General features: G+C 43.4%; 1 protein-coding gene across 1 annotated transcript in view; it reads right to left on the reverse strand.

Annotated features, from left to right (window-relative positions):
* The window catches only part of LOC125481018 (MAP kinase-activated protein kinase 5-like), a 45,328-nt gene that overhangs the window by 12,852 nt on the left and 4,521 nt on the right, over positions 1-27,955 (reverse strand). Inside the window, exons 2-5 of the mRNA XM_048611739.1 lie at positions 14,873-14,946; positions 2,723-2,798; positions 2,168-2,265; positions 1,553-1,661 (exon numbers count right to left, since the gene is read on the reverse strand). Of these exons, the coding sequence (XP_048467696.1) occupies positions 1,553-1,661; positions 2,168-2,265; positions 2,723-2,798; positions 14,873-14,946 (357 nt within the window). The remainder of the gene's footprint in view (positions 1-1,552; positions 1,662-2,167; positions 2,266-2,722; positions 2,799-14,872; positions 14,947-27,955) is intronic.

Here is a 27,955-nt window from a genome sequence, read left to right on the forward strand (position 1 = left end):
AATAATGGGCCCATGTTTGTCTGTCAATTATATAAACGATTTAGGAGAGAATATAGTAGGCATGGCTCGTCACTTAAAAACCGAAAGAACTGTGGATGCTGTAAATCAGGAACAAAAATAGAAGTTGCTGGAAGCTCAGCAGGCCTGGCAGCAGCTGTGCAGGAAAAAAAATCAGAGTTAACGTTTCGGGTCCGGTGAACCGTCCTCAGAACTGGAGTTCTCAGTTCTGAGGAAGGGTCACTGAACCCGAAACGTTAACTCTGATTGTTTTCTTCACAGATGCTGCCAGACATGGCTGGTAAGTTTGCAGGCGACACCAAAATTGGCGGTATAGTGGACAGTGAAGAAGGTTACCTAAGATAACAAACAGATCTTGATCAATTGGGTCAATGGGCTGAGGAGTGGCAAATGGAGTTTAATTTGGATAAATACAAGGTATTGCATTGTGGTAAAACAAACAAGAGCAGAACTATTTTGTATGTACTATCTTGCACTTCTCTGGATGCAATAACACAACTGCACAAGCAACCACCAATTACACTTTAATAAACAAATTGAGAAATAAACTTAAATCATGGCAAAAAAGTTACCTCCACGTTTTGAGTGGCCTATTTAGACAACCAGGCTAGAAAAATCAAAATATACATCGAGCTCAGACAGACAGATGTCCCAGTCCAATTGCTTAGCTATCAGACTGTTGACTTTATTACTGATCTTTTACCCACAATTTATTTTTAACTTCTCTCAAGTAAATGTCTAATTAACATGCTCCTAGTCATCTACCAACTCTAGCCTTGAATTAGTTGACTGCAGGAAACTCAAGTGACTGAAGAATTACATTTTGAATTGACCCCATCTAAGGGAACACTTGATAAATGCTAAAACCCAAAATGGACTTTTTGGAGACATTCAGATGTCAAGTATCTGAAATCAGATTCCAAGACACCTACTTCTGGATTTAATGGAAGCAAAAACAAGGGGTGATGTGGCTGGCTATTTAAATATTTTGAGGCTGTCAGCCTCAGACTTGACAGAAACTAATTGAGTTTTCCAGGCCTTCAGAAACCTAGAAGCTTAAAATGCAGGGAAAGCAGTTTTGGAGAGAAGGCAAGTTTCTTTGCGGCATGGTTGTCGGTCAGCAGAGTGCAAGTGCACCATACAAAGACCCTAGATTCAGACAGTCTCCCTCCTGATTGAATCATCTCCCCCTGCATCTTGAACTGGTCTTCCTTCAAATCAGGTTCACATTTGGGCACAAACCTGTCAAGAACAAAAGATGCATGCTTGAAGAAACCTGGATCTCCCCACCCTATGTGCCCTTCCCATGTTGATACTCACATCTTTGCTTTCTGACAAACAGCCGAACTAAGAATCAAAACTCTTCTGCTCTGGAAACAGCACAAATACATCTATTGCACGCTTGATCCTCTACACTCCCCAGTTAGGCACAAGTAAGTAGAGCCTAGGTCTGTAGATGTTTTAGGAAACTTGACTTTTCTATTGCCAGATAGATTTAGTTCACCTCCACCTATAATAATGACGCATTTCTCACCTGCTTAGTAACTTGGCTTGCCATTTTCTCTGTAAAGTGCTTGTGTTGGCTGATTCTGTGAAATAGCTCCCCACCTTCCATCATTTCCATCACAATTAGCAGCCGAGGCCTGGAGATTATGAAACATAGTTGAATTTAGTGCAAGAGTATTTAAACGATAAAGTATATATTTAAAAAGAAGACAGAGAACGCAGAAAATAAAGAGAGAAACCAGGAGCAAAACAAGAGGACAAACGTGAATGAGAACACTTTCTTTCCTACTTCCTTGTGTAAGAAATTGCAGATGCTAAACAATCTTCCATTTTTGTACTTAGCAAAGAAAAAAAATCTGAATTTAGAAAACTGATAATCTAAATTTGTTGGGAATTATAGACACTGCTAAGAACTATGTTGAGGCTGTCTAAATTACCTTTCAAGTAGGTCTCTTCCAGTCAAGATATCAAGTCAACTAGAAATGGTTTTGAACCAAATTTCCACATCAACCTCTCGCTTATTGCGCTTTATAATTCTCAATTAGTGCACTTCAATTCTAAATTGAATTATAACTTCCGTACATAATGAACTACCTGGCAGTTTATTTCACCTTCTAATTCATTATTGGTTATTGAGACATACCTTGGACTGGACTCATGGGGGAACTGAACGCTGTTAGCGTAAACCTCAATAATCTGAACAATATTGTTGTGGCCTACACACATCAGGTGGTGTCGAACCTGGAAACAAGACAAAAAATATATAAAAATATCATGTAAAGAATATTTTATAGCTTTATTTCTTCTCACAATATCAAAGTTATTTTACTGTAGATTTCTCATCATGTAAACTCAAATACGAATCAATTTATACCACTCGTTCCCCAAACTAAATACTTTGTTAAGAATTCGTTGTTACAACTTCAGGTTTTGGAATTTGAAATAAAAATGCAAGTGCTGGTGGCATTCAGTGGGTCCAGCAGCATCAGAACAGGGCCGATGCATACAAGTAGTAAAGACGTTCTTCAGTATGAATGGCAGGGTCTTTAAACCACAGAAAGAACATTGAGGTCTTACCGCAATTAAATTTCTCAAAGAGAAAGAGAATCTATTCACCATGTCATAAAAAGGAACTTCCTAATAGTCTAGCAGGGAGCCACTGTAATATTAATTATATTTTTAAAACAAATTTTCTTACCTCATTTCTTGCTTTTGGACGATCAAGGAGAATCTTTAGTGCAAATCGTTCTCCTGTTGACTTTTTCATGCATACACTAAAATAAATTAAAACAGTGAACATTAGTGAAAGAGTTAGGGCATGCTATGTACATGGATAGTTGTATTGGCAGGAATCTTCTATTAAGATAGATAATTACCTTCCAATTCAGCAAAGTATGTGCCCAAAACATTTGCAAAGACCAAAACTTAATAGAACCTCCATCTTTAACTAATAATAACAGCACATGAATCCCTCTCAACTCATGAGCCACCACTTAAATGAGCTCTATTGAATCCTCCATTCCATAGGCCAGTTGATGTCGAAACACATGGGATAGGCAGAACAGTTAGGTGGTACATCAACTTGATGTCTCATTTGAAAGACAGAACCTTGACCAATTACAGTACAAACACTTAAAAACAATGGCCACTTAGGAAGTTAGAACGTTTTTTAAAAATCTGTACATTGCAGGAGGAAGGCAAGACTGATTGAGATAAGAAATTCCATAATTGATTTCCTGATAAAGAATAAAAAAGTGCCATGACACTGGATGTGGAAAAAAAAGTTGTGAAGTTGATGGGGGTGGTGGTCGAGATAAAGAACAAGAAAAGCAACAAAGCTGCAGCTGAGGAAGTAATAAAGCTAAGACACAGCATCAATAAAAATTTGAAAGGCAATTTGACATTTTTCCTTTGATTAGAGTTAGAATTAGAATTCTAAGTCAGTACTGGAGTCTGGTCTTGCATCTGAATATCTATAGGGAAATAATCAACTTCTCTGCATGCTACCACCCCTATGACATGGTGACTGTCCTCCTCAACAGAGCTCCACCACTGGTGAAATTACAAGTGCTCACTGGGTAAACAGATTTTATTCCTCATATTTGGCCCCACCAACATCAATATCGGCACATGGCCTACACTTCTAGACTTGTCAGCAGTACTGAGATCGCAATCTTGATTTGGAGGGCAGTTAACTCTCTCAAGCTATTGCAAAATAAGAAATTGCAACTTTCCTTAAATTATTGAACTGCCTACTGCTCTGACCAAGTGAACAGTCAAAATTTCTTTGTTGGTTCAGTGACATTTATTTTAGTTACACTTTGAAGCACAATAGGATGTTTCTGATATTAAAAGAACTTCAAAACGGTTATTGCATTACGAGAACACAGAGTGCCAATTGCCTGTACGAGCAGCAAAGCACTGATGTCCCAAATCTTTCTACTTACTTGAACCATTGTTTGAAAACACACCTATCACAGATACTCTGAACTCTGCTTCAACTATCATCTTCTTTTGAGCTAGATTTGTCTGTCACAGTGCAAACAATGAAGTCAACAGAAGAACACTATCCAGAGTTTGAAGGTTTACTCTTAGAACTTTTAAAGCTTTAATTTAAATGCAACAAAAGACACAGATTTCCAGGTCATTGAAGACTCTCATATCACATTACTTTCTCTTTACTTCCAGCTCCTGATGCTCTCCCTTTAGTTGAAGTCATAAAAATGATAAATTCTAGTAACTTTAAAGGTTGCACACAAGGACAGTAAAGTATTCCTAAACGAACTGCAGTAGTAGACACAGGTAGAAAGGAAAAAGGCTAGTTCATCTGGCATCTCACTTTAGATTCAACATATCACCTGCTCAGATGATTTGTCTGTATCCTTTCAAAACTGTTCATGTACTGTAATCTATTCTGAAAATGTACATCTGCTGCAATGGATGCTGGATAAATTAGATGCTGTGAGCTATTGTTTTCCACTTTAAAACAAAATCTTATTTTCAATTCAGACTGGAACATGAAAATTTCCTATCTGTTACACCCTGACTGGTATGAAGGGTTTTCTGTGACACAGAACAGTCTGAGTTAGAGTACAAGAGAAAGAAAAAGCATGGCTACAGGACAAAAGGAATTCAAAATACTGAGTAAATTGAAGACATACTTCAGAGAAACAAAAATAAAACTAAGGACTGTGAATGTTGGAGACCTGAAACTGAAACAAAAACAGAAATTGCTGGTGAAACACAGGTAAGGCAGCATCTGTGGGAAGACAGCAGAGTTAATGTGTTGAGTCCAGCGACAGAAAGACAAAGGTGGGGCAGGGAGAAAGAGAGGTGGGAGACAGAGATATGAAAAGTGTAGATAAACAAGTGTCACCTCCTTGTTTACCTACCCTTTTCACTATCTCTGGGTTCCATCTACACTTATCCTCTTCCCTTCCCCCCCCCCCCCCCCACCCTCACCTTCAGCATAAATACCACTTTTTCCTAGCTAACAGTCCTGATGAAGAGTCACCGAATTCAAAATGTTAACTTTGCTTTTTAGCCCAGAGATGCTGCCTGACCTGCTGAGTTTCACCAGCAATTTCTGTTTTTACTTCAGAGAAACCACTATTCTCACTTCAAAAAGGATGATGTAGTGAAGCTGCTAAACTGTGCTTCTATTGAAGCCAAGACGTAAAAGGCCATGAAATGGGCTTCTCTTAAATTTGGATGAACAGGTCAAGGGGAAGGTCAAAAGCAGGAGTACTTGCCCTTACTTACTAGAAACCTGACAACTTAATTCTGATAAGTTTGAAAAGTTTGCTGTTTGCCTGTATCTTAAAACGTCTTCCTTTGATTCTAATATTTCCTCCTCTCTACACATACCAAATCCAGCCTCAAATAAAATGAATACGTACAACTGAGTTACTGGATTGGACCCAAAATATGCTGCTAGGCTCTCAGACAAGAAGTTAACTAGGAATTCAGTCCTTTTTCTAAATTAGTAAATCTCTACTTATCAAACTATTTAATCATGTGCCAAATGTTGAGTCATGTTCTGGCAGTTTGAATTTTCAATAGATTGGAATTATGTATAGAACAGTGTGATGCTACACCAGTAAGAGAACATGAGTCAATGTGCATCAACATCTGCATGAGAGTAGAAGTTAGGTGAGGAAAAAACAAAGTTGCTAAAAGACTGAAGTTATAAACAATATCTGCAAAGATTGAAGATTATGCATTTCTGTATCGTGGAGGTAAATACACACAATCTGTGGATTTATTGTAGAACTTCTTAGAGATTGCTTTTGAATATTTGTCACACTTCCACGTATTTTTCACTTTCTACCCTGTAGACCCCTTTAAACAAAAGGCAGACAACTGCATTATTCCCTCTGTCATCTCCTCCATATAACTGGCTTCTAGGAGCAAGCTAATTAAACCTTGGCAAGTCATTCCTTTTCTAGAGTTCTCCAATACAACACTGGCACCAGTTCATACCGTATTGATGACGAAGCCATCATACTGATATAACTTCAACTCAAAAAGATCAGGCTGGCTCAGAACATTTGTTAGGTGATTATAAATCTCTATTTACTAAGACATTCAACATTATGGATTAGGCACTGAAAATTCAGTGAACCTCTTGTAAATCTGAGTCTTGCACAAAATAATCCACTTCCAGGTGATGGAGGAGGACAGGGAGAAAATAATTTAAATTTACTGAGCATAATTGTCAATGTTCTGAAAATTAATTACCACTTATTGGATTTCAGAAAACGTACCACCAATTACTCAGGTAACCTCCAAGTAATTTGTTCTATGTCTCATTTACATGGGGGAAGAGGTGGGGAGGGGTTGTCAGTTAGTTTAGAAGGAAGTGCAAATTCAATTCCCATATTGGTTGAGGTCACCATGAAGGTCCCACCTTCGCAACCTTACCCCGTGCCTGAAGTGTAGTGGCCCTCAGGTAAACTTACCACCAGTCTCTCTAATGAGCGAGCAAGCAGCCCTATGGCCCACTGGAAATATGGCAACCTGATCCCTTGATACAGCATCATTTAACAGTTAACATTATTCACATTGCACTCGCTGTAGGTAATTACAACAGGACATGGCTCTACAAAGAGCAAATGAAATTTAATATTCAGCAGGTTAAATCTGTGTCCGAATTACAAATGCTATCTAGAATTCCAACTTTCAAATGGAACAGCTACAACACAAACTCAGGGATGAAATAACCAATGTCCCTAGGGAACTAAACTCATCCTATTGTTTTCTGTCCTACTCTTACCCAAAAAACTTCAGAGCGTTCTTTTCTCCCTTCTAAAGTTCAGACTATTAAAAAGCAAGTGTGAAGCTGTCCCACCATTGATTGTTACTAATATCATTGAAATTCTATACTTGCAGGACTTAGCCAGCTAGATTTTTCAAAAAAAAACCTGGCAACTAAAACAGAAATTGAATAACTGCAGCTCCCAAAATAGCTAGCTTCAAAACAGCTGTCACAAAAGAAAGGGATGTTTTCCCAGTGGCATAAACTGACATTTTTATTCTTTATGTGATTACCATAAGCTAGGGATATTTTTCCTCCATAATTTTAACAGACAAATGGATTTATAAAGGCATTTTTAAGTTCACCACTGCACTAATAATCAATAATTAAAACTAAGATTAAAATTATAGCATTGCATATACTATCTCAGTAGTTACTTCTCCTTCTTCCTCTCAGTTTTGACTCTGCTGAGATGCAATGCTGCAGTGCTAACTGTCTTGCAGTCCTGGTCAGTATGCAGTTGTGAGCTCAGATTTTAATTACAAACACTATGTCTGTCTGTCTCTCTCTCACACACACACACACACACACACACACACACACACACACACACACACAATCATATCCAGTAACTTGCCAAGAGTTAGAAACCAATGCTCAGTTTTCATTTGACCACTTTAATAATGTTTCCTTCTTAAAATAAGAAACATATTTAAAACTGTGATCAGGACGTAGACACCACTGACAAAACCACATTTATTGCTATCCTTGGTTTTGCTGAGTAAGTGGTGATGGGTCTGTTCAGCCACTGCAATGATGGTAGTATTACTTCCAAGATTATATCACTGAGTCTCTTACATCTTCCCACCAGAAACATATCAAAAAGAGTAATCTTAGGCAGCTTGTGCAGCAACTATACCCTACCGCACATTAAAGGAAATTGACGTTCAGACTTAATTCAAAATCACAATAAGTAGCACAGGGAGCCAGTTACAAAACATACACTGTCATGCAGTTTTACACTAGATAATGAAAGATTGGGTAATGAAAGTTTGGTTTCTCCTTCCTTCTAAGTTAATCGCTCTCTAAAATGCAGTACCTGCTGTGAAAGTACAGTCCTATGGGTGCTAAAAGCAGTCAGGTATCTTGCCTACCTGGCTACTGGTTAATACATACTCATAAACAGTCAATTAGTCTTATGGCATCACAGTCCATTCTATTTGTACTCTTGTTGGAACTGCAGTTATCAGGAATAGAAAACCATGTCTAAATTTTGTTTTCATATATCCAGGGGTGGTGAGCCAAGTTGCAATACTCTAACTGGTTGTTTGATCAAGATAAGCTGATTCAGTACAGATCAGAAATCAAACGTTGGGAGTGCCTGCTTTTCCATAAAACACAACTTAAGTTGGAGATAGTGAGAACTGCCAATGCTGGAGTCTGAGATAACACAGGGTGGAGCTGGAGGAACACAGCAGGCCAGGCAGCATCAGAGAAATAGGAAAGCTGATGTTTCAGGTCGGGACCCTTCTTCAGAAATGGGGGAGGGGAAGGGGGCTCTGAAATAAAGAGGGGGGTGGTCGGGCTGAGGAAGGTAGGTGCGATGGTGATAGGCGAGTGCAGGTAGGCAGTGGTGGGGATTGGTCAGTGATGTGGGAGGAGCAGATAGGTGAGAGAGAAGACGGACAGGTCAAGGAGGCGGGGCTAAGAGGGGCTGGGGAACGTAGGTGGGACGGCGATAGATGAGTGCAGTAGGCAGTGGTGGGGATTGGTCAGTGAGGTGGGAGAGAAGACGGACAGGTCAAGGATGCGGGGATGACGGGGAGGGTTGATCATGAGACGAGGCCGGGAGTGGGGAGATTTTGAAACTGGCAAAGTCCACATTGAGACCACCGGGTTGTAGGCTTTCAAGGCGGAATACAAGGTGCTGCTCCTCCAGTTTCCGGGTGGCGTCACTGTGACACTGGAGGAGGCCCAGGATGGACATGCTGTCCAGGGAGTGGGAGGGGGAGTTGAAGTGGTTCGCGGCTGGAAGATATTGTCATTTGTTGCGAACCGAGCGCAGGTGCACTACAAAACAGTCCTCGAGCTTCCGCTTGGTCTCACCGATGTAGAGGAAGCCACATTGGGAACAGCAGATACAAGAGACACATTAGCTGATGTATAGGTGAACATCTGTCTGATGTGGAAGGTTTTGTTGGGGCCTGGGATGGAGGTGGCAGGGTATGTGCGTGCGTGCGTGCGTGCAGGGGCAGGTGTTGCACTTCCTGCAGTTGCAGGGAAACTTAAATTGTTACTTCAGTCTCAAATTCAACCCACTACTTCCAGTTGGTTCTGCAGTTTTTCCACAATATGGTGAAGGCCATTAACATTAGGTCTGTCTTGATGCAAATTGTGTATGATGAGCTAGTGCTAGAACAGTAACACACTTAATCACTATTCAATTCCTACAGAGGCTCAAGTTTTTGTTTAAATTCATTTATCTTCATAGTCATGGCTGCTTGCTGCAGAACGAAATGTAACCATGAATGAGCACGAAAGGATTAAACAACAGAAAATTATACATCCATCATGGCCATACAAGCTCCCAGTCTCAAATGAGCTTTATACGCAAAATTGGTAGCCAGTTTGTACTAGTGCTGAAACAGCATATTTCAGGTCAAAAAGAAAAATCACCGTCTTGGGAAAGCTGAATGAACTCAAATCAGGAAGGAATTAAAATGCTGGTTTCAGGCAACTCACCAAAGATCCTTCAAAAATATCCTCCAAATCCACAGCACCAACTATCTAGAAACAGCAGATGACGTATGGGAAGAGCACAACCTGCAAGCAATCCTTCAAACCACACACTATCCTGATCTGAAACTATCCCCATTCCATCACGGTCACTGGGTCAAAATCCTGGAACTCTTTGTAACTGTGCGTTTAACTATCCACACACACCAAATAAAATAGTCAACAACAGTTCAAGTAGGCAGCTCACCACCACCTTCACAAGGGCAATTAGGAATGGGCAATAAACTCTGGTCTGACCAGTGGAGCCCAAATGCCATGACCGGATGTCAAAAAACTATTAGCATAAAATGAAATTATCCCTCATCGGAAAATTGCTATGCATCAAAACTAATGTTTTCTAGTAAATATCTTCTCTTGTCAAAGGATCAAAAAGGTGAATGTTTATTCCTGGAATCCAATTACTCAACTTTCATTATCAAAATAGAATTTTCAAAATTACAGCTACAGTGGGCATAACTCCTTAAATTGGCTTCAAAGTTCAATTTACTAGGTAAAACATTTCCATATTCCTTCAGAGTCACATGTAGCTAGTGTAGTTATTTTTACAACAAAAACATCTGGCATAGAGCTTTTGTCAAGGGAACAGGAAGTGTGAAGAATGGCTAAAATACCCTGCTTATCCCTTAACAGTGGGAGGGAATGAGAACAGGAAAAGGAGTTATTAGCCCTCCAAGCCTGCTCCTCCAATTCACAAAATCAAGAGACTTAGCATTAACAATCATTAGCAACTTGCATGCCTCTGCTCGCTTGACCCAGGTCAACAGTCTCCTCCCAGGCCTCAAACAACTTTGAAAGACACAGATACATCTACATTTGGTATGTTACAGATTTAACCTATGGTGAAAGCTAAAAATGAGGTAGGCTCCAGTCTGAACTTCCATTTAACCCATTTCTGTCAAAGTCGCACAATGGGATTTACACCTCAGCTAATGAAGGGTGAGGAAAGTCAATTACAGTACCTCCTGAATCTTAGTAGTCAAACACAATTGCCACTCCAACACACTGGATAGTTGTGAAGCCTCCACGCCTGCTGTTAGTTATTGAACTGTCCACCACCATTCATAACTGGATGTGGCAGGAACATAGAGCTTAGATTTGATCTATTTGAGGTGGGATTGCTTAGCCTGTCTACTCCATGCTGCTTCAACAATTTGGTATGCAAGTAGTCCCGTTTTGTAGTTTCAACAAGCTGACACCTCATTTTCAGGTAAGCTCAATTCTGCCCCTGGCAAACCTGCATTGTGCTAAAATATCAATGATAATGGTAGAGTAGGGCATTTGCTGGGCCATTAGGTTACAAATTGCAGTTGTGTAAATTCTGCTGCTGCTAATGGCCTACAGTGCCATGTGCATGCACAGTTTTGAGATGTCAAATCTGTATGAAGGCTGTATTTAACATGGCAGTAATAATGCATGACATAATGGAGGTTAACCTCAATGTGAAGACAAGATTTAGTCTTGACAATGATTGTGTGATGGTCACTCCATCTGATACTGTCACGAATGGATGCACCTATATGCAGATCAGACAAGATGAGGTCTAGTAAATTTTGTCCTTCTTGGTTTTCTCACCATGTGCAACAAATCCAGTCTAGCAGCTATGTTCTTTAGGAATCAGTCAGCTCATCCAGTAGTGGTGCAAACAAGCCACTTGTTGCAATGGACACTGAAGTCCCCCACCTGCTGAACATTTCTATGCCCTTGCCACCATCAGTGTTTTCTTGAAGTGGCATTGAACATACAGGTGTATTGATTTATTAGCCAAGCAGGGACAGAAGATGGTAATTATGAGGCTTCACAAGGTCGGGAGTTAATGTCCAGCACTGCAAGGGACACTCCTTTCCAACTGTATACACTTGCGCTGGTGGGCCTGGACGTAACTAGGGATGGTGACTGGGAGACTGTTATTTTCACAGACTCACACGTAACAGCCAATGTTAGACTAATCTGTGTGACAACTCTCCCAATTTTGGTGCAATACCCAGAATATACAGGGTTGTCAGGGCTGTGGCTGCTGCTGAAATTTCCAGTGCCTAGATCAGTGTCAAGTTGTCTGTCCTATTTTGTTAGTTTCATTAGACTCTGCAGCAGTTTGATACCATTGAGAGGTATCTGTCAGTTGTCATATACTCACATCACCATAAACCTTTTGACTTTAGCTCAGCACCAGCCCTTAGTGAATCAAGGAAATGCCTCGGTGTAGTTCAGAATTTCCCAGAGGACAAGATCACAGATTTAATTCTTAGCCCGTGTTGTGTGAGCTATTTGCATCCTAAACAAATGACAGTTGAAGCACTAGACATGGTCTCAGTGCCTCAGTGGTTGTTTGTTGATTACTGAGACAAGGAGGGACTGGGTTTCATTCTATAACCAAAACAGCATAAACAAACATTCATCACAACTGACAAAACATCCATATTGTAATACTGTTAATACTTTTGAGACTTCTAATTATTAGTACAGAAATAGGAAATGAAGTGCTGAAACTAGTCAATCCCACAATCTCATATAGTGATTGTATATCTGTGTGAACCTCAAAATCTCAACACAAAATAGGGATTCTATGATTCTAATCTATGAAAAAGAGGGGTGAAGAAGAGAGGCATCTTTCTTCTACCTAATTTAAAATTGAATTGCAGTGCAAGGTTCCTGATAGTTTATCTGGGTTAGCAGTCAGTCAAATCCAATTAAAAAGGATGATGGAAACCTTAAATATATGTTGAAAGCAAACTTAATGAAAAACTGTGTATTTGCTTCAATCAAGCTGCAGTAATGGCACGATGGTTCTTAATCTGTGTGTACCAAAGGCATGAACTGCATGCCATCTGGGGTTGGCACTGAAGATAATCGAAACCTGCATATTTTATAATGGAATCAAATGATATAAGTGGAAGAATCTAGACTAAATACTTAGTTTTCTCCCCCTTGGTCCAGGAACTCCCTACCTACGTCCATGACACCACCCACGCCCTCCACCTCCTCCAGAACTTCCAATTCCCCGGACCCCAACAACTTATCTTTACCATGGACGTCCAGTCCCTCTACACCTGCATTCCCCATACAGATGGCCTAAAGGCCCTCCACTTCTTCCTGTCCCGCAGGCCCGACCAGTCCCCCTCCACTGACACCCTCATCCGCTTAGACGAACTCATCCTCACACTCAACAACTTCTCTTTCAACTCCTCCCACTTCCTACAGACAAAGAGGGTGGCCATGGGTACCCGCATGGGCCCAAGCTATGCCTGCCTCTTTGTAGGTTACGTGGAACAATCCCTCTTCTGTACCTACACTGGCCCTAAACCCCACCTCTTCCTCCGTTACATCGATGACTGTATTGGCGCCGCCTCGTGCTCCCACGAGGAGCTCGAACAGTTCATCCACTTCACCAACACCTTCCACCCCAACCTTAAGTTCACCTGGACCATCTCGGATACCCCTCTCACCTTCCTGGACCTCTCTGTCTCCATCTCGGGCAACCACCTAGAAACCGACATCCGTTTCAAGCCCACCAACTCCCACAGCTACCGAGAATACACCTCCTCCCACCCACCTGCCTGCAAAAATGCCATCCCCTATTCCCAATTCCTTCGCCACCTCCACCGCATCTGCTTCCAGGATGAGGCATTCCACTCCCGTACATCTCAGTTGTCCTCGTTTTTCAAGGATCGCAACGTCCACCCCATCAGTGGTCGAGAACGCCCTCCGCCGTGTGTCCCGCATTTCACGCAACTCATCCCTCACACCTCATCCCCGCAATAAGAACCAAAAAAGAATCCCCCTCGTCCTCACGTACCACCCCACCAACCTCCGGATCCAACGCATCATCCTCCGACACTTCCGCCATCTGCACCACCAAAGACATCTTTCCCTCCCCACCCTTATCTGCTTTCCGGAGGGACCACTCTCTCCGTGACTCCCTTGTCCGCTCCACACTCCCCTCCAGCCCCACCACACACGGCACTTTTCCCTGCAACTGCAGGAAGTGCTACACCTGCCCCCATACTCCCATCCCAGGCCCCAAGAAGACTTTCCACATCAAGCAGATGTTCACCTACACATCTGCTAATGTGGTATACTGCATCCGCTGTACCCGTTGTGGCCTCCTCTACATCGGGGAAACCAAGCGGAGGCTTGGGAACCGCTTTGCAGAACACCTATGCTCGGTTCGCACTAAACAACTGCGCCTCCCAGTCGCGAACCATTTCAACTCCCCCTCCCATTCCTCAGACGACATGTCCATCCTGGGCCTCCTGCAGTGCCACAACGATGCCACCCAATAGCACCCGATGCAGGAACAGCAACTCATATTCCGCTTGGGAACGCTGCAGCCCAATGGTATCAATGTGGATTTCACAAGCTTCAAAATCTCCCCTCCCCCAACCGCATCCCAAAACCAGTCCAGCTCGTCCCCGCCTCAATAACCCGTTCTTCCTCCCACCTATCCCCTCCTCCAACATCAAGCCCCACCCCCATCTCCTACCTACTAGCCTCATCCCACCCCCTTGACCCGTCCGTCCTCCCTACCTCCCCACTTACACTCACCTTTACTGGCTCCATCCCCGCCTCTTTGACTGTCTGTTTCCCCTCCACCTATCTTCTCCTCTATCCATCTTCTATCCACCTCCCCTCCTCTCCCTATTTATTTCAGAACCCTCTTCCCCTCCCCCATTTCTGATGAAGGGTCTAGGCCCGAAACGTCAGCCTTCCTGCTCAGCCTGCTGTGTTCATCCAGCTCTACACCTTGTTAACTTAGTGTTACCAGCCTGTTTCTGCCCCCATCCCCCCACCAAGGTTTCAATTTAAGGTTGAAGAATTTCAGTGATCAGGTAGGATCACACCCAGTCTTCTCATCACAGACCGTATTCTCTCTGGATTTACAATAGTAACAATGCCACAGGAAAGAAAAAAGGAGTAAATTTTTAGAAGTTTTGATAATCTGCTGTTGAATAGATTATCTAGGCATTATGTGAAGAGATGTTAATTAAATGTAAATAGTTCTTTCTCAAACTCGATACACAACCACCACACGAGGCAGACATGCAACATCAGCAAGACAAGATCTACACAAAACACCTCAGGGTGCGTTCCACAGTCAAGGGGAAACCATGAAAGTGTCAAACATTGCTCATTATCCTTTATCAAATCCAATTAGACAATGCCTACAGTGGGTTGGTACAAACTTCACATATTCTGCTTTATTGAAACTGTTATTATGTCAGGTTAACTTTGATACAGTCAGCAGTCTCCAAAAAGACATGAACAATGAACAATTGCATCTGCACTTGTTTCTCTTACCGTACAGGGCCGCTGATCCCAGCTCCCAGCTTCTGAGTCCAGTTAATTGCGTACTCATCTAATATAGAGGATTCCTGTTAAGGGAGAATAATAGCATCAACAGAGGATTTGTCCCTAGTCACAAAAATTGGAAAGATTTTCCTAGATCAGCTTTGGTCTATAAAATACTTTGCACATGAATCAGTATTTTAAATGACCAAGTGCCGCAGTATGCAGGTCACAATATACTATATATGAGCATAAGGTATGGGAGCAGAATTAGGCCCTTTGGCCCATCAAGTCTGCTCCACCATTCAAAGTTTGCAACCCATTCACCTACCTTTTCCCAGTAACCCTTGGCCCTGTTACTAATCAAGAATCTACGTCTGCCTTAAATACACTCGGTGACTCGGCCTCCACAGCCTTCTGTGATGATGAGTTTCCTCTGGCTGAAGAAATTCATCCTCATCTCAATTCTGAAGGGTCGTCCCTTCACTCTGAGACAGTGCCCTCAGGTCCTAGTCTCTCTCTCTAGTGAAAACATCATTTCTACATCCATTCTATCTAGGCCTCTCAGGATTCTTTGCGTTTCAATAAGATCTCTCCGCCACCCCATCCTCCTAAACTCCACCAAGTACAGACCCAGAGTTCTGACCAACTCCCCATTTGGCAATATAATTGATCAACTCTGGCGCCACTTATGGTGGAAAAAAAATTGATCTGCAATGGTCTATCCCATTTTCTAAATCTTTATCCGATTAGATTGTCTACTTTATCCATGCCTCTTACTTCCTTTCTATGTCCATTACACACTACAGGCAATATCAATATCCTGCACAGCTTTTATCCCAGTTTTTATTTTAACATTTAAGTGCTTCTCCATCAGCATCCTTTACAGTTTGACTGCCATCAATATTTCTTCACCGATTTCATCTTGTAGAATCACTGGGGAAGTTAAAAACGAATAAATTGGCATGCAACACAGATACCTCATATATATGCAGAGAAGTTTTCAAAAATGTTCTCCAACTTGGAGCATTGAGAGAAAAGGTCGAGCCAAGAGAGAGACATGGTGGAGGGACAGGCAGCACAAACACAACAAACTGGTGCTGAATTTGTACTATGGGAGGAAGGGTATTGTACATTAAAGAATCTGGACCCAGGAGTAGTCAAGCGCTCTTTGGCATGGGAATATACAGTTTGGAAACATCTGGCACAACTGCAGTCTGAGATCTGAGTTACATCAGGTTAGAATTAACAGTGGATGACAACAGCCTAAGTCCATGGGGTGGTCAAGAAGCCTGGGAACATCTGAAGGATTAGGAGCAGTAAAGTAGGAGTCTGGAAACTGTACACATTCAAAAATGGAACAGCTCAAAGAACGGCGATAAAGGTTTGTCAGCAGTTGTAAAAAGAATGATTTACTTTAGAGAAGGAATAGGATCAGAACTGAAGGGGTATAATTACATGCATAACAGTGTTTCAGCTGGGACCACTTCAGACAGAAATCAAGGTGGCTAGAATCAACACAGGTTATATATCTGGATCCCAAGAATAAAAATCAAACAATTTTTTTTTAAAAAACTTATTTCTTCAACCACATTAATCTCTTTTCTTTTCCTTCTCTAGTTATATCATTTCTACCTCTCTCTCCTACTTGATGTCTCAATTCCTAGTTTTTAAAAAAGTTGAAGCTCTTGGTTAATTTCATTCTCCTATCATTTCCCATCATTCTCATTCAGTGTCTTCTGTTCCCTTTCATCTCTCAATCTCATTTGCTACTTAGAAGACATGGAAGGACTCAAATTGAAAAGCAAGTAAGGAGGAAGCAGCAAGGCACATAGGACCAAAACCACTTGTGGGAACAGTCAAATGCACTTTGGACAGCAGGTTAGGAAACAGGACAGACGACAACTACAAATCCCCGTGTTTACAGACATATTTCCAAACAATCTAAGTGACTGCATTGTTGGCAAATAGCCAGAGGAGCTTGGAAACATTTGCTTCATCCAACCTAGATACTTTTGCAGCCTGGACCACTGACTTGAGTAGTTCTTGATATACAATTTCACCACAAATCCTACAGTTTTAATCCCGTCATATCAGGATTGCATTGTTCTGTAAATTATTTAGAGAAATGAAATAAAATACAAATGTGCACAAATGCTGATCAATCTCAGTACAATGCAGAGAGCTCAGGACTTCCCAATGTTAAAATCTGAATTATGCAAATTGTTATGAAATTGTGAAATTGTTTCTGATAAAATTTTAAGAACCAAGTTACATGACCATATTGTTCCTTTATATGTAGTTACAAAGTTTCCCTCAACTTTATATAACAATTCAAGGTATACATCATTTTGATAGTTTTCCAAAAGAAGTTCATCATGTTAGACTTTCCCAACCATTGAAAGGCAAATGAGGAAACACAGCTCAAAAAGAAGTCGTACAAAAGATAAACAATTTTATTCACAGAGGAGTAATCTCACGTGGAAGAGATTCTTTGCTTTAATGAAGATGAAGGCCAAATGGCTTGCTTCTGAGCCATTGAAAAGATACCGATAGAAGCAAAGGGAGAAGGTATAGTCTTCTCCAACAGGGGTCCAAGACTGGGACAGTGGCAGGAAAGTAAAGTTGAAGTGTACCCAATAGTAAAACAGGTCAAAATGCACTACTAGATTAAAAAACACAGCAGTGATAGAGTCACACAGCACGGAGAAAGACCCTCTAGTCCAACTAGTCCATGCTGACCACATTCCTGAACTAAAGTAGTTCCACCTGCTTGTATTTGGTCCATATCTCTCTAAACCTTTCCATTTCATGTACTTAACAAACGTCTTTTAAAGTTTGTAACTGCACCTGCATCCACCACTTCCTCTGGCAGTTCATTCCACACACTAATCACCCGCTGTGTGAAAAAGTTGCCTCTCATGTTCTTTTTAAAAATTCACTTTAAAAATATGCTCCCTTGTTTTGAACTCCCCCACATTAGGGATAAGACCTTTGCTATTCACCTTATCTTTGTCCCTCATGATTTTATAAACTTCTATAGATCACCCTTCAACCTTCTTTGTTCCAGCAAAAATATGTCCAAGCCTCTTCAGCCTATTTATATAAATCAAACCTCTGGTCCTGGCAACATCCTGGTAAATCTCTTCTTAACACTCTCCAGCTTAATAATATCCTTCCTACACAGGGCAACCAGAAATGCACTCTGTACTCCAGGAGAGGCCTCACCAACGTCCTGTACAACCTCAACATGACAGCCCAATTCTATTCTCAAAGGTCTGAGCAATGAAGGCTAAATGCCTTCTTAACCACTGTCTGCCTGTGGTGTAAATTTAAAAGAATTATATACCTGAACCCCTAGGTCTCTGTCCTACAGGTCTACTTAGGGCTCTATCATTTGGTGTACAAGTCCTTCCCTTGGCAATCTCATACCCGTCTTTGCCTTCCTGATTTCCTTCTTAAGAATGCCCTTACATTCTTTAAGACTGTTATTTGATCCCAACTGTCTTTATCTAATATGATTCTTTTGTATTCTTGACGAGAACCTCAATATCTTCATTCATCCTTTGTGCCCTAATCTTACCAGCCTTACTTTTAAAGTTCTTGTCTCATACCATTAAAATTTGCTTTACTCCAATTAAAAACTTTATGGAAGGCTTATGCTTTTCCATAACTTTCTTAAAACTAACAGAATTATGATCACTAATCCCAAAGGGTTCCCCTACCAACACTTCACTCACTTGCCCTACCTTATTTCCCAAGAGAAGGTCAAGTTTTGCTCCTTCTCTAGCAGTAACATTTACATATTGGTAAAGAAAATTTTCTTGAACACATTTAACAAATTCCTCACCACCCAAACCTTTAACACTAATGGCAGCCCAAGTCAGTCTTGGGAAATTTAAATCTCCTACTACAACCCTATTATTCTTACATATATCTGGAGATCTCTTGACATATTTGCTTCTCAATTTCCCTCTGACTATTGGAGGGGCAATGGTACAATCCCAACAGGTGATCATCTTTTTCCTTTTTCTCATATTAACCCATGTATTTTCACTGGACAATCCCTCAGAAATATCCTATTTACAGTAGTAATGTTTTCCCTAGTCAAAAACACCACTCTCCCTCCTCTCTTGCCTCCCTTTCTATCTTTCCTATAGCATCTAATACCCAGAATATTGAGCTGCCAGTCCTGTCTTTTCCTCAGCCAAGTTCCTGTAACAGCTATGACATCCCAGTCCCATATTCCTATACATGCTCTGAGTTCATCAGCCTTACTTGAGAGACCCCTTGCATTGAAGTAAATGCAGTTTATTCTTCAGACTTGCTTTTTTCTGATCCAGAATCATTCTCAACTGTCTTTCTATTTTCACTACTACTTAGGAAATTCCTCCCCCCCCCAACCCCCCACCAATTGTTTACAGGCTCGTGAAATAGAACTAGCAAATCTTCCTGCCAGGATATTGATCCCTTTCCAGTTCAGGTGAAAGCCATCCCTTTTGAACTTGTCTTCAATAAATGTCTTCGAGAGATGGCTAGATAGTGTCTTTTTTGGAGATGGTCCTGGCTTGGTATCTTCAGAGCACAATCTTACCAACCACTTATCAGCCCAAACCTTGGTGCTGACTATACTTTTTTAAATAACTGAAGGCATTAAGAGTACCTACCTATTAAATATAGTACGTATACCAGCCCTCCATCACATCAAATTCATTCTTCAGCCACAAGATTGATAACCATATCTGCCCACTAAAGTAAAGTTAATTGAAATGCTGAAAATTTTCAGTTAAGAAACAGAACTGAAGAAGAGGTGATTCTCAACGAAATATTGAATTAGAGATAGTAGGGACTGCAGATGCTGGAGAATCCGAGACAACAAGGTGCAGAGCTGGATGAACACAGCAGGCCAAGCAGCATCATAGGAGCAGAAAGGCTGACGTTTCGGGCCGAGACCCTTCATCAGAAAAGGGGGAGGGGAAGGGGATTCTGAAATAAATAGGGAGAGAGTGGGAGGCAGATAGAAGATGGATAGAGGAGAGGATAGGTGGAGAGGAAACAAACAGGTTGAAGAGGTGGGGACGGAGCCAGTAAAGGTGAGTATAGGTGGGGAGTTAGGGAGGGGATAGGTCAGTCCAGGGAGGACGGACAGGTCAAGGGGGCGGAATGAGGTTAGTAGGTAGGAGATGGGGGTGCGGCTTGAGGTGGGAGGAGGGGATAGGTGGGAGGAAGAACAGGTTAGGGAGGCGGGGACGAGCTGGACTGGTTTTGGGATGCGGTAGGTGGAGGGGAGATTTTAAAGCTTGTGAAATCCACATTGATACCATTGGGCTGCAGGGTTCCCAAGCGGAATATGGGTTGCTGTTCCTGCAACCTTCGGGTGGCGTCGTTGTGGCACTGCAGGAGGGATGAGGAATGGGAGGGGGAGTTGAAATGGTTCGCGACGGGGAGGTGCAGTTGTTTATTGCGAACCGAGCGTAGGTGTTCTGCAAAGCGGTCCCCGAGCCTCCGCTTGGTTTCCCCGATGTAGAGGAGGCCACAACGGGTACAGGGGATGCAGTATACCACATCGGCAGATGTGCAGGTGAACATCTGCTTGATGTGAAAAGTCTTCTTGGGGCCTGGGATGGGGGTGAGGGAGGATGTATGGGGGCAGGGGTAGCACTTCCTGCGGTTGCAGGGAAAAGTGCCGGGTGTGGTGGGGCTGGAGGGAGTGTGGGGCGGACAAGGGAGTCACGGAGAGAGTGGTCCCTCCGGAAAGCAGATAAGGGTGGGGAGGGAAAGATGTCTTTGGTGGTGGGGTCGGATTGCAGATGGCGGAAGTGTCGGAGGATGATGCGTTGGATCCGGAGGTTGGTGGGGTGGTACGTGAGGACGAGGGGGATTCTTTTTTGGTTCTTATTGCGTGGACGGGGTGTGAGGGATGAGTTGCGGGAGATGTGGGAGACACGGTTGAGGGCGTTCTCGACCACTGGGGGGGGGCGGGGGGAGAGCGGGGCGTAACGGTCCTTGAAAAACGAGGACAACTGAGATGTACGGGAGAGGAATGCCTCATCCTGGGAGCAGATGCGGCAGAGGCAAAGGAATTGGGAATAGGGGATGGCATTTTTCCAGGAAGGTGGGTGGGAGGAAGAGTATTCTAGGTAGCTGTGGGAGTCGGTGGGCTTGAAATGAATATCGGTTCATGGACGTCCAGTCCCTCTACACCTGCATTCCCCATACAGATGGCCTAAAGGCCCTCCGCTTCTTCCTGTCCCGCAGGCCCGACCAGTCCCCCTCCATTGACCCCTCATCCGCTTAGCCGAACTCGTCCTCACCCTCAACAACTTCTCTTTCAATTCCTCCCACTTCCTAGAGACAAAGGGGGTGGCCATGGGTACCCGCATGGGCCCAAGCTATGCCTGTCTCTTTGTAGGTTACATGGAACAATCCCTCTTCTGTACCTACACTGGCCCTAAACCCCACCTCTTCCTCCGTTACATCGATGACTGTATCGGCGCCGCCTCATGCTCCCACGAGGAGCTCGAACAGTTCATCCACTTCACCAACACCTTCCACCCCAACCTTAAGTTCACCTGGACCATCTCCAATACCTCTCTCTCCTTCCTGGACCCCTCTGTCTCCATCTCGGGCAACCACCTAGAAACCGATATTCATTCCAAGCCCACTGACTCCCACAGCTACCTAGAATACTCCTCCTCCCACCCACCTTCCTGCAAAAATGCTATCCCCTATTCCCAATTCCTTTGCCTCTGCCGCATCTGCTCGCAAGATGAGGCATTCTACTCCCGTACATCTCAGTTGTCCTCGTTTCTCAAGGACCGTAACTTCCCCCCTCCCTCAGTGGTCGAGAACACCCTCAACCGTGTCTCCCACATCTCCCGCAACTCATCCCTCACACCCCGTCCACGCAATAAGAACCAAAAAAGAATCCCCCTCATCCTCACGTACCACTCCACCAACCTCCGGATCCAACGCATCATCCTCCAACACTTCCGCCATCTGCAATCCGACCCCACCACCAAAGACATCTTTCCCTCCCCACCCTTATCTGCTTTCCGGAGGGACCACTCTCTCCATGACTCCCTTGTCCGCTCCACACTCCCCTCCAGCCCCACCACACCCGGCACTTTTCCCTGCAACCGCAGGAAGTGTTACACCTGCCTCCATACATCCTCCCTCACTCCCATCCTAGGCCGCAAGAAGACTTTCCACATCAAGCAGATGTTCACCTGCACATCTGCCAATGTGGTATACTGCATCTGCTGTACCCGTTGTGGCCTCCTCTACATCGGGGAAACCAAGTGGAGGCTTGGGGACCGCTTTGCAGAACACCTACGCTCGGTTCGCAATAAACAACTGCACCTCCCAGTCGCGAACCATTTCAACTCCCCCTCCCATTCCTCAGACGACATGTCCATCCTGGGCCTCCTGCTGTGCCACAACGATGCCACCCGAAGGTTGCAGGAACAGCAACTCATATTCCGCTTGGGAACCCTGCAGCCCAATGGTATCAATGTGGATTTCACAAGCTTCAAAATCTCCCCTCCACCTACCGCATCCCAAAACCAGTCCAGCTCGTCCCCGCCTCCCTAACCTGTTCTTCCTCCCACCTCAAGCCGCACCTCCATCTCCTACCTACTAACCTCATCCCGCCCCCTTGACCTGTCCGTCCTCCCTGGACTGACCTATCCCCTTCCTAACTCCCCACCTATACTCACCTTTACTGGCTCCATCCCCGCCTCTTCGACCTGTTTGTTTCCTCTCCACCTATCCTCTCCTCTATCCACCTCCCACTCTCTCCCTATTTATTTCAGAACCCCCTTCCCCTCCCCCTTTTCTGATGAAGGGTCTCGGCCCGAAACGTCAGCCTTTCTGCTCCTACGATGCTGCTTGGCCTGCTGTGTTCATCCAGCTCTGCACCTTGTTGTCTCAACGAAATATTGTCCGATTTTGCATGTATATTTTGAAATTGTATTATTTTTGATTCTTGAACCATTTCCACAAAACTGTGTGGAAATTACAACTCAAACTATATTAAAGCTTCACCCAAATGTCAAATTCTCAACACATCCAATTAGTTAATTCTAAAAAGTTAGTTGCAAAATTCACTCAACAAAAATGTCGGATTAATATATTCCCCACAATATAAATACAAGTGCCAAAGCAGTACAAATTCACATCCACGTCTTTATCACCTCAATGTTCATGGTATGCTAGAGATTATGCATTGCAAGGGAGGGAGTTTGTTCAGGTGAGGGAGCAGAGGCAGTGTGTACGTCTTAAGTGAAAGAATTTTAAATATAGCGGTCAGCAATCACATTCCAGAAAAATGTTTTTGATTTGTTCTGGAAAGTAAATTGAATTGTTATATAAACTAATCTCTGGACGTAATACAGGAAGCAGCTCTACTTTTCATCTACTTAGAGAATGGCTTTTCAACGTGAAGGCCAAGAAATTGAATCTCTGGAATAATGCTTAACATGATTAAATAGAAGCTTCTAGTAAAACATTTTAAATTCAAATATTCTATTCAGAATATTCTTTCAAATCCCCATCACAGATGACACCAAATTTAGGATGCAGTTAAAACTGAACAAGAAAGCAACAAAATGCAAGAAGCTTTCAGAACAAAGTGGCAAATTAATTTCAACCATAGGAAAAACAAGGTGGCGGATTTTGGTGGGAAAAATTAAAGAGACCACATATTGTTTGGGAAATAAAACTATAGATGGGGTAGAGGACCAAAAGCATCTACAAAAAGCAAGACTGCATAAGGGTTCAATTCTAGACAAATAGAAATCGAAAGGTTGACAAGTTTGTATTGAACTTACATCAAACCTTGGTTAGGCCATCCAGGGTACTGCACATAATTCTGCTCTTCATATTGTTAAAAATATAAATACAGAAACACTGGAAAAAGTGAAGAGTGTTAGAGCGATGACATTGGAACTGAGAAAGACTGAAAGACCTGGAACTCTAGTTTCTGGAATAAAAAGTGGAGGAATGTCCTGTTAAAGGTCTTTGAAGATTAGGAAAGGTTTGGTAGGGCAGATAGAGAGACTTTATTTCAATCCACTTTTAATTTTCGTCTTCCCCACCCCAGTCCTAGAAGACATAATCAAAGGAAATTTATCAAAAAGTTCTGTAGAGAGTTTAGGAAATAATTCTTTATTCAGGTGGTGAGAGAAGGCTTATGTGGAGCATGGATCAGCTAGGGTGGACAGCCTGTTTCTTTGATGAACAGTATAGAAACATAGAAAATAGGAGCAGGAGGAGGACATTCAGCCCTTTGAGTTTGCTCCGCCATTCTTCACGATCATGACAGATCATCCAATTCAATTGCCTAATCCTGCTTTCTCCCCCTAACCCTTGATCCCTTTTGCCACAAGTGCTATAACTAGTCAGAGATAGTAGGAACTGCAGATGCTGGAGAATCTGAGATAACAAGGTGCAGAGCTGGATGAACACAGCAGGCCAAGCAGCATCAGAGGAGCAGGAAAGCTGACGTTTCGGGCCTAGACCCTTCATCAGAAATGGGGGAGGGGAAGGGGGTTCTGAAATAAATAGGGAGAGGGGGGAGGTGGATAGAAGAGAAGATAGGTGGAGAGGAGACAGACAGGTAAAAGAGACGGGGATGGAGCCAGTAAAGGTGAGTGTAGGTTGGGAGTTAGGGAGGGGATAGGTCAGTCCAGGGAGGACAGACAGGTCAAGGGGGTGGGATGAGGCTAGTAGGTAGGAGGAAGGACAGGTTAGGGAGGCAGGGACAAGCTGGGCTGGTTTTGGGATGCGGTAGGGGGAGGGGAGATTTTGAAGCTTGTGAAGTCCACATTGATACCATTGGCCTGCAGGGTTCCCAAGCGGAATATGAGGTGCTGTTCCTGCAACCTTCGGGTGGCATCGTTGTGGCACAGCAGGAGGCCCAGGATGGACATGTCATCTGAGGAATGGGAGGGGGAGTTGAAATGTTTCGCGACTGGGAGGTGCAGTTGTTTAATGCAAACCGAGCGTAGGTGTTCCGCAAAGCGGTCCCCAAGCCTCCACTTGGTTTCCCCGATGTAGAGGAGGCCACAACGGGAACAGCAGATACGGTATACCACATTAGCAGATGTGCAGGTGAACATCCGCTTGATGTGGAAAGTCTTGTTGGGGCCTGGGATGGGGGTGAGGGAGGAGGTGTGGGGGCAGGTGTAGCACTTCCTGCGGTTGCAGGGAAAAGTGCCGGGTGTGGTGGGGCTGGAGGGGAGTGTGGAGCGGACAAGGGAGTCATGGAGAGAATGGTCCCTCCGGAAAGCAAATAAGGGTGGGGTGGGAAAAAATGTGTTTGGTGGTGGGGTCGGATTGCAGATGGCGGAAGTGTCAGAGGATGATGCGTTGGATCCGGAGGTTGGTGGGGTGGTACGTGAGGACAAGGGGGATTCCGTTTTGGTTGTTATTGTGGGGAGGGGGTGTGAGGGATGAGTTGCGGGAAATGCGGGAGACACGGTCGAGGGCGTTCTCGACCACTGAGTGGGGGGAAGTTGCGGTCCTTGAAAAATGAGGACATCTGAGGTGTTCGGGAGTGGAATGCCTAATCCTGGGAGCAGATGCAGCGGAGGCGAAGGAATTGGGAACAGGGAATCATGGAAACCAAGTGGAGGCTTGGGGACCGCTTTGTGGAACATCTACGCTCGGCTTGCACTAAACAACTGCACCTCCCAGTCGCGAACCATTTCAACTCCCCCTCCCATTCCTCAGATGACATGTCCATCCTGGGCCTCCTGCTGTGCCACAACGATGCCACCCGAAGGTTGCAGGAACAGCACCTCATATTCCGCTTGGGAACCCTGCAGGCCAATGGTATCAATGTGGACTTCACAAGCTTCAAAATCTCCCCTCCCCCTACCGCATCCCAAAACCAGCCCAGCTTGTCCCCGCCTCCCTAACCTGTCCTTCCTCCCACCTATCCCCTCTTCCAACCTCAAGCCCCACCCCCATCTCCTACCTACGAGCCTCATCCCACCCCCTTGACCTGTCCATCCTCCCTGGGCTGACCTATCCCCTCCCTAACTCCTCACTTACACTCACCTTTACTGGCTCCATCCCCGCCTCTTTAACCTGTCTGTCTCCTCTCCACGTATCTTCTCTTCTATCCACCTCCCCCTCTCTCCCTATTTATTTCAGAACCCCCTTCCCCTCCCCCATTTCTGATGAAGGGTCTAGGCCCGAAACGTCAGCCTTCCTGCTCCTATGATGCTGCTTGGCCTGCTGTGTTCATCCGGCTCTATACTTTGTTGTCTCTATACTTTGTTATCTGCTATACCTAGTCGCCTCAATACAAATGTTTTGGCATCAACTACTTCCTGTGGTAATGAATTCAACAGGCCCACCACTCTTTGGATAAAGAAATGTCTCATCTCCATCCTAAATTGTCTACACCAAATCCTCATACTGTGACCCCTGGTTCTGGACACACCCACCATTGGGAAAATTCTCCCTGCAAATACCCTGTCCAGTCCTGTTAGAATTTTATAAGCCTTTATGAGATCCCACCTCATTCATCTGAACTCCAGCGAAAACAGTCCCAACCTAGTCAGTCTCTCCTCATATGTCAGACTCACCATCCCTGAAACCAGCCTGGTAAACCTTTGGTGCACTCCTGACAGCAAGAGCATCCTTCCTCAGAAAAGGGGACCAAAACCACACACAATATTCCAGGTGTGGTCTCACCAAGGCCCTGTACAACTTCAACATATCCCTGCTCCTGTACTTGAAACCTCTCACAATGAAGGCCAACATACCATTTGCCTTCTTTACAGCCTGGTGCTCCTGCATGTTTACCTTCAGCAACAGGTGCACAAGGACGCCTATTGCCCCAAGGAGAATTGGAATTACTGAAATAATGCCCACATGCTTACCAATAACAACAGTATTTTCCCAGGATTTCTCCTTTATTAAACTAGTTATTCTCAGATTACGCAAAGGACCTGAATTAGGAAGGTGGTAAATCCATTGTGGATTTCTTGCTCCCAATTGCTATCCTGTTACTCCATACAAGAAAGTCCAAGTGCATGGATCTTGGATGAAAATATGAATATGCAATCCATTCCTATAGTCAAATGCTTATTTGTAACAAGAGATACTCTAAAAGGCGGCAAACATTCATTTAAGGTTAGATTCCAGAATAAAGCAACAGAAATTTAGTACAGTTCTCCCAATGCCTTTCTGTCAAAACAAACACTGGTATGAAATTGAGCATGAAGACCAAAAGGACTTGTGCTCCATTTTAGTCTATAGTGGCATGGTTGTTGAGCCTGGAGAAATGATGAAGTGCTACAACTGACTCTGATGTCAACAGCAAAGAATGATGGTTAAGAACATTGACTCAGATGGGAGGAAATGTTAAAAAAACATTAATATGCCTCATTATTACAAAGTGTCCATTTCTGGAAAATTCAGAACCACTTTGTAGTCATCTGTGATAATCCATGCAACTGACTAAAATTCATTAAGCTCTAACACAGAAATAGCAACTTTGTTAAGACTAGATCCCAGACCAAATCAGCACCTTTAGGAAAGGAGCAAACTTAAATTCAAAAAGTAACTTAAGTTAAGCGTACAAAGGATATTGCTTAAAAGTGAAAAATAAGATGTCTTGAGGCTGGAATTCTAATTCAAAAAGAGTTACAGTTTACTGTATCTTTAGAATTACTGTAAGATGCTGAACACCATATTAGGACAGCAAAAAAGCTCCAGCCGAAGTCTAATCAACAATTTCTCCATCCCTTGCTACCCATTTCATTTCTGAAAGTGTGTTCCAACAGATTTTTAAAAATTTATTTATGACGCATTTCCAGATTTATCTTTACAATTTTTCTGAGTTAGATTTCAATTGATTCGTTTATTTTATTTGCTAATGATCCACCCTTGGAATCAAGATTAACAACGACAGTGAAAATAAACAAGGGTCAGAAAAGTAAATTTCCCTACACAGACAAAGCAATCAATAAAAAAGGCAAGAGAATAACAAGGTGTCGAGCTGGATGAACACAGCAGGCCAAGCAGCATCATAGGAGCGAGAAGGCTGACGTTTCGGGCCTAGACCCTTCATCAGAAATG

This window comes from Rhincodon typus, chromosome 24 (assembly GCF_021869965.1).
Source record: "Rhincodon typus isolate 14 chromosome 24, sRhiTyp1.1, whole genome shotgun sequence".
NCBI classification, from domain to species: Eukaryota; Metazoa; Chordata; class Chondrichthyes; order Orectolobiformes; family Rhincodontidae; genus Rhincodon; species Rhincodon typus.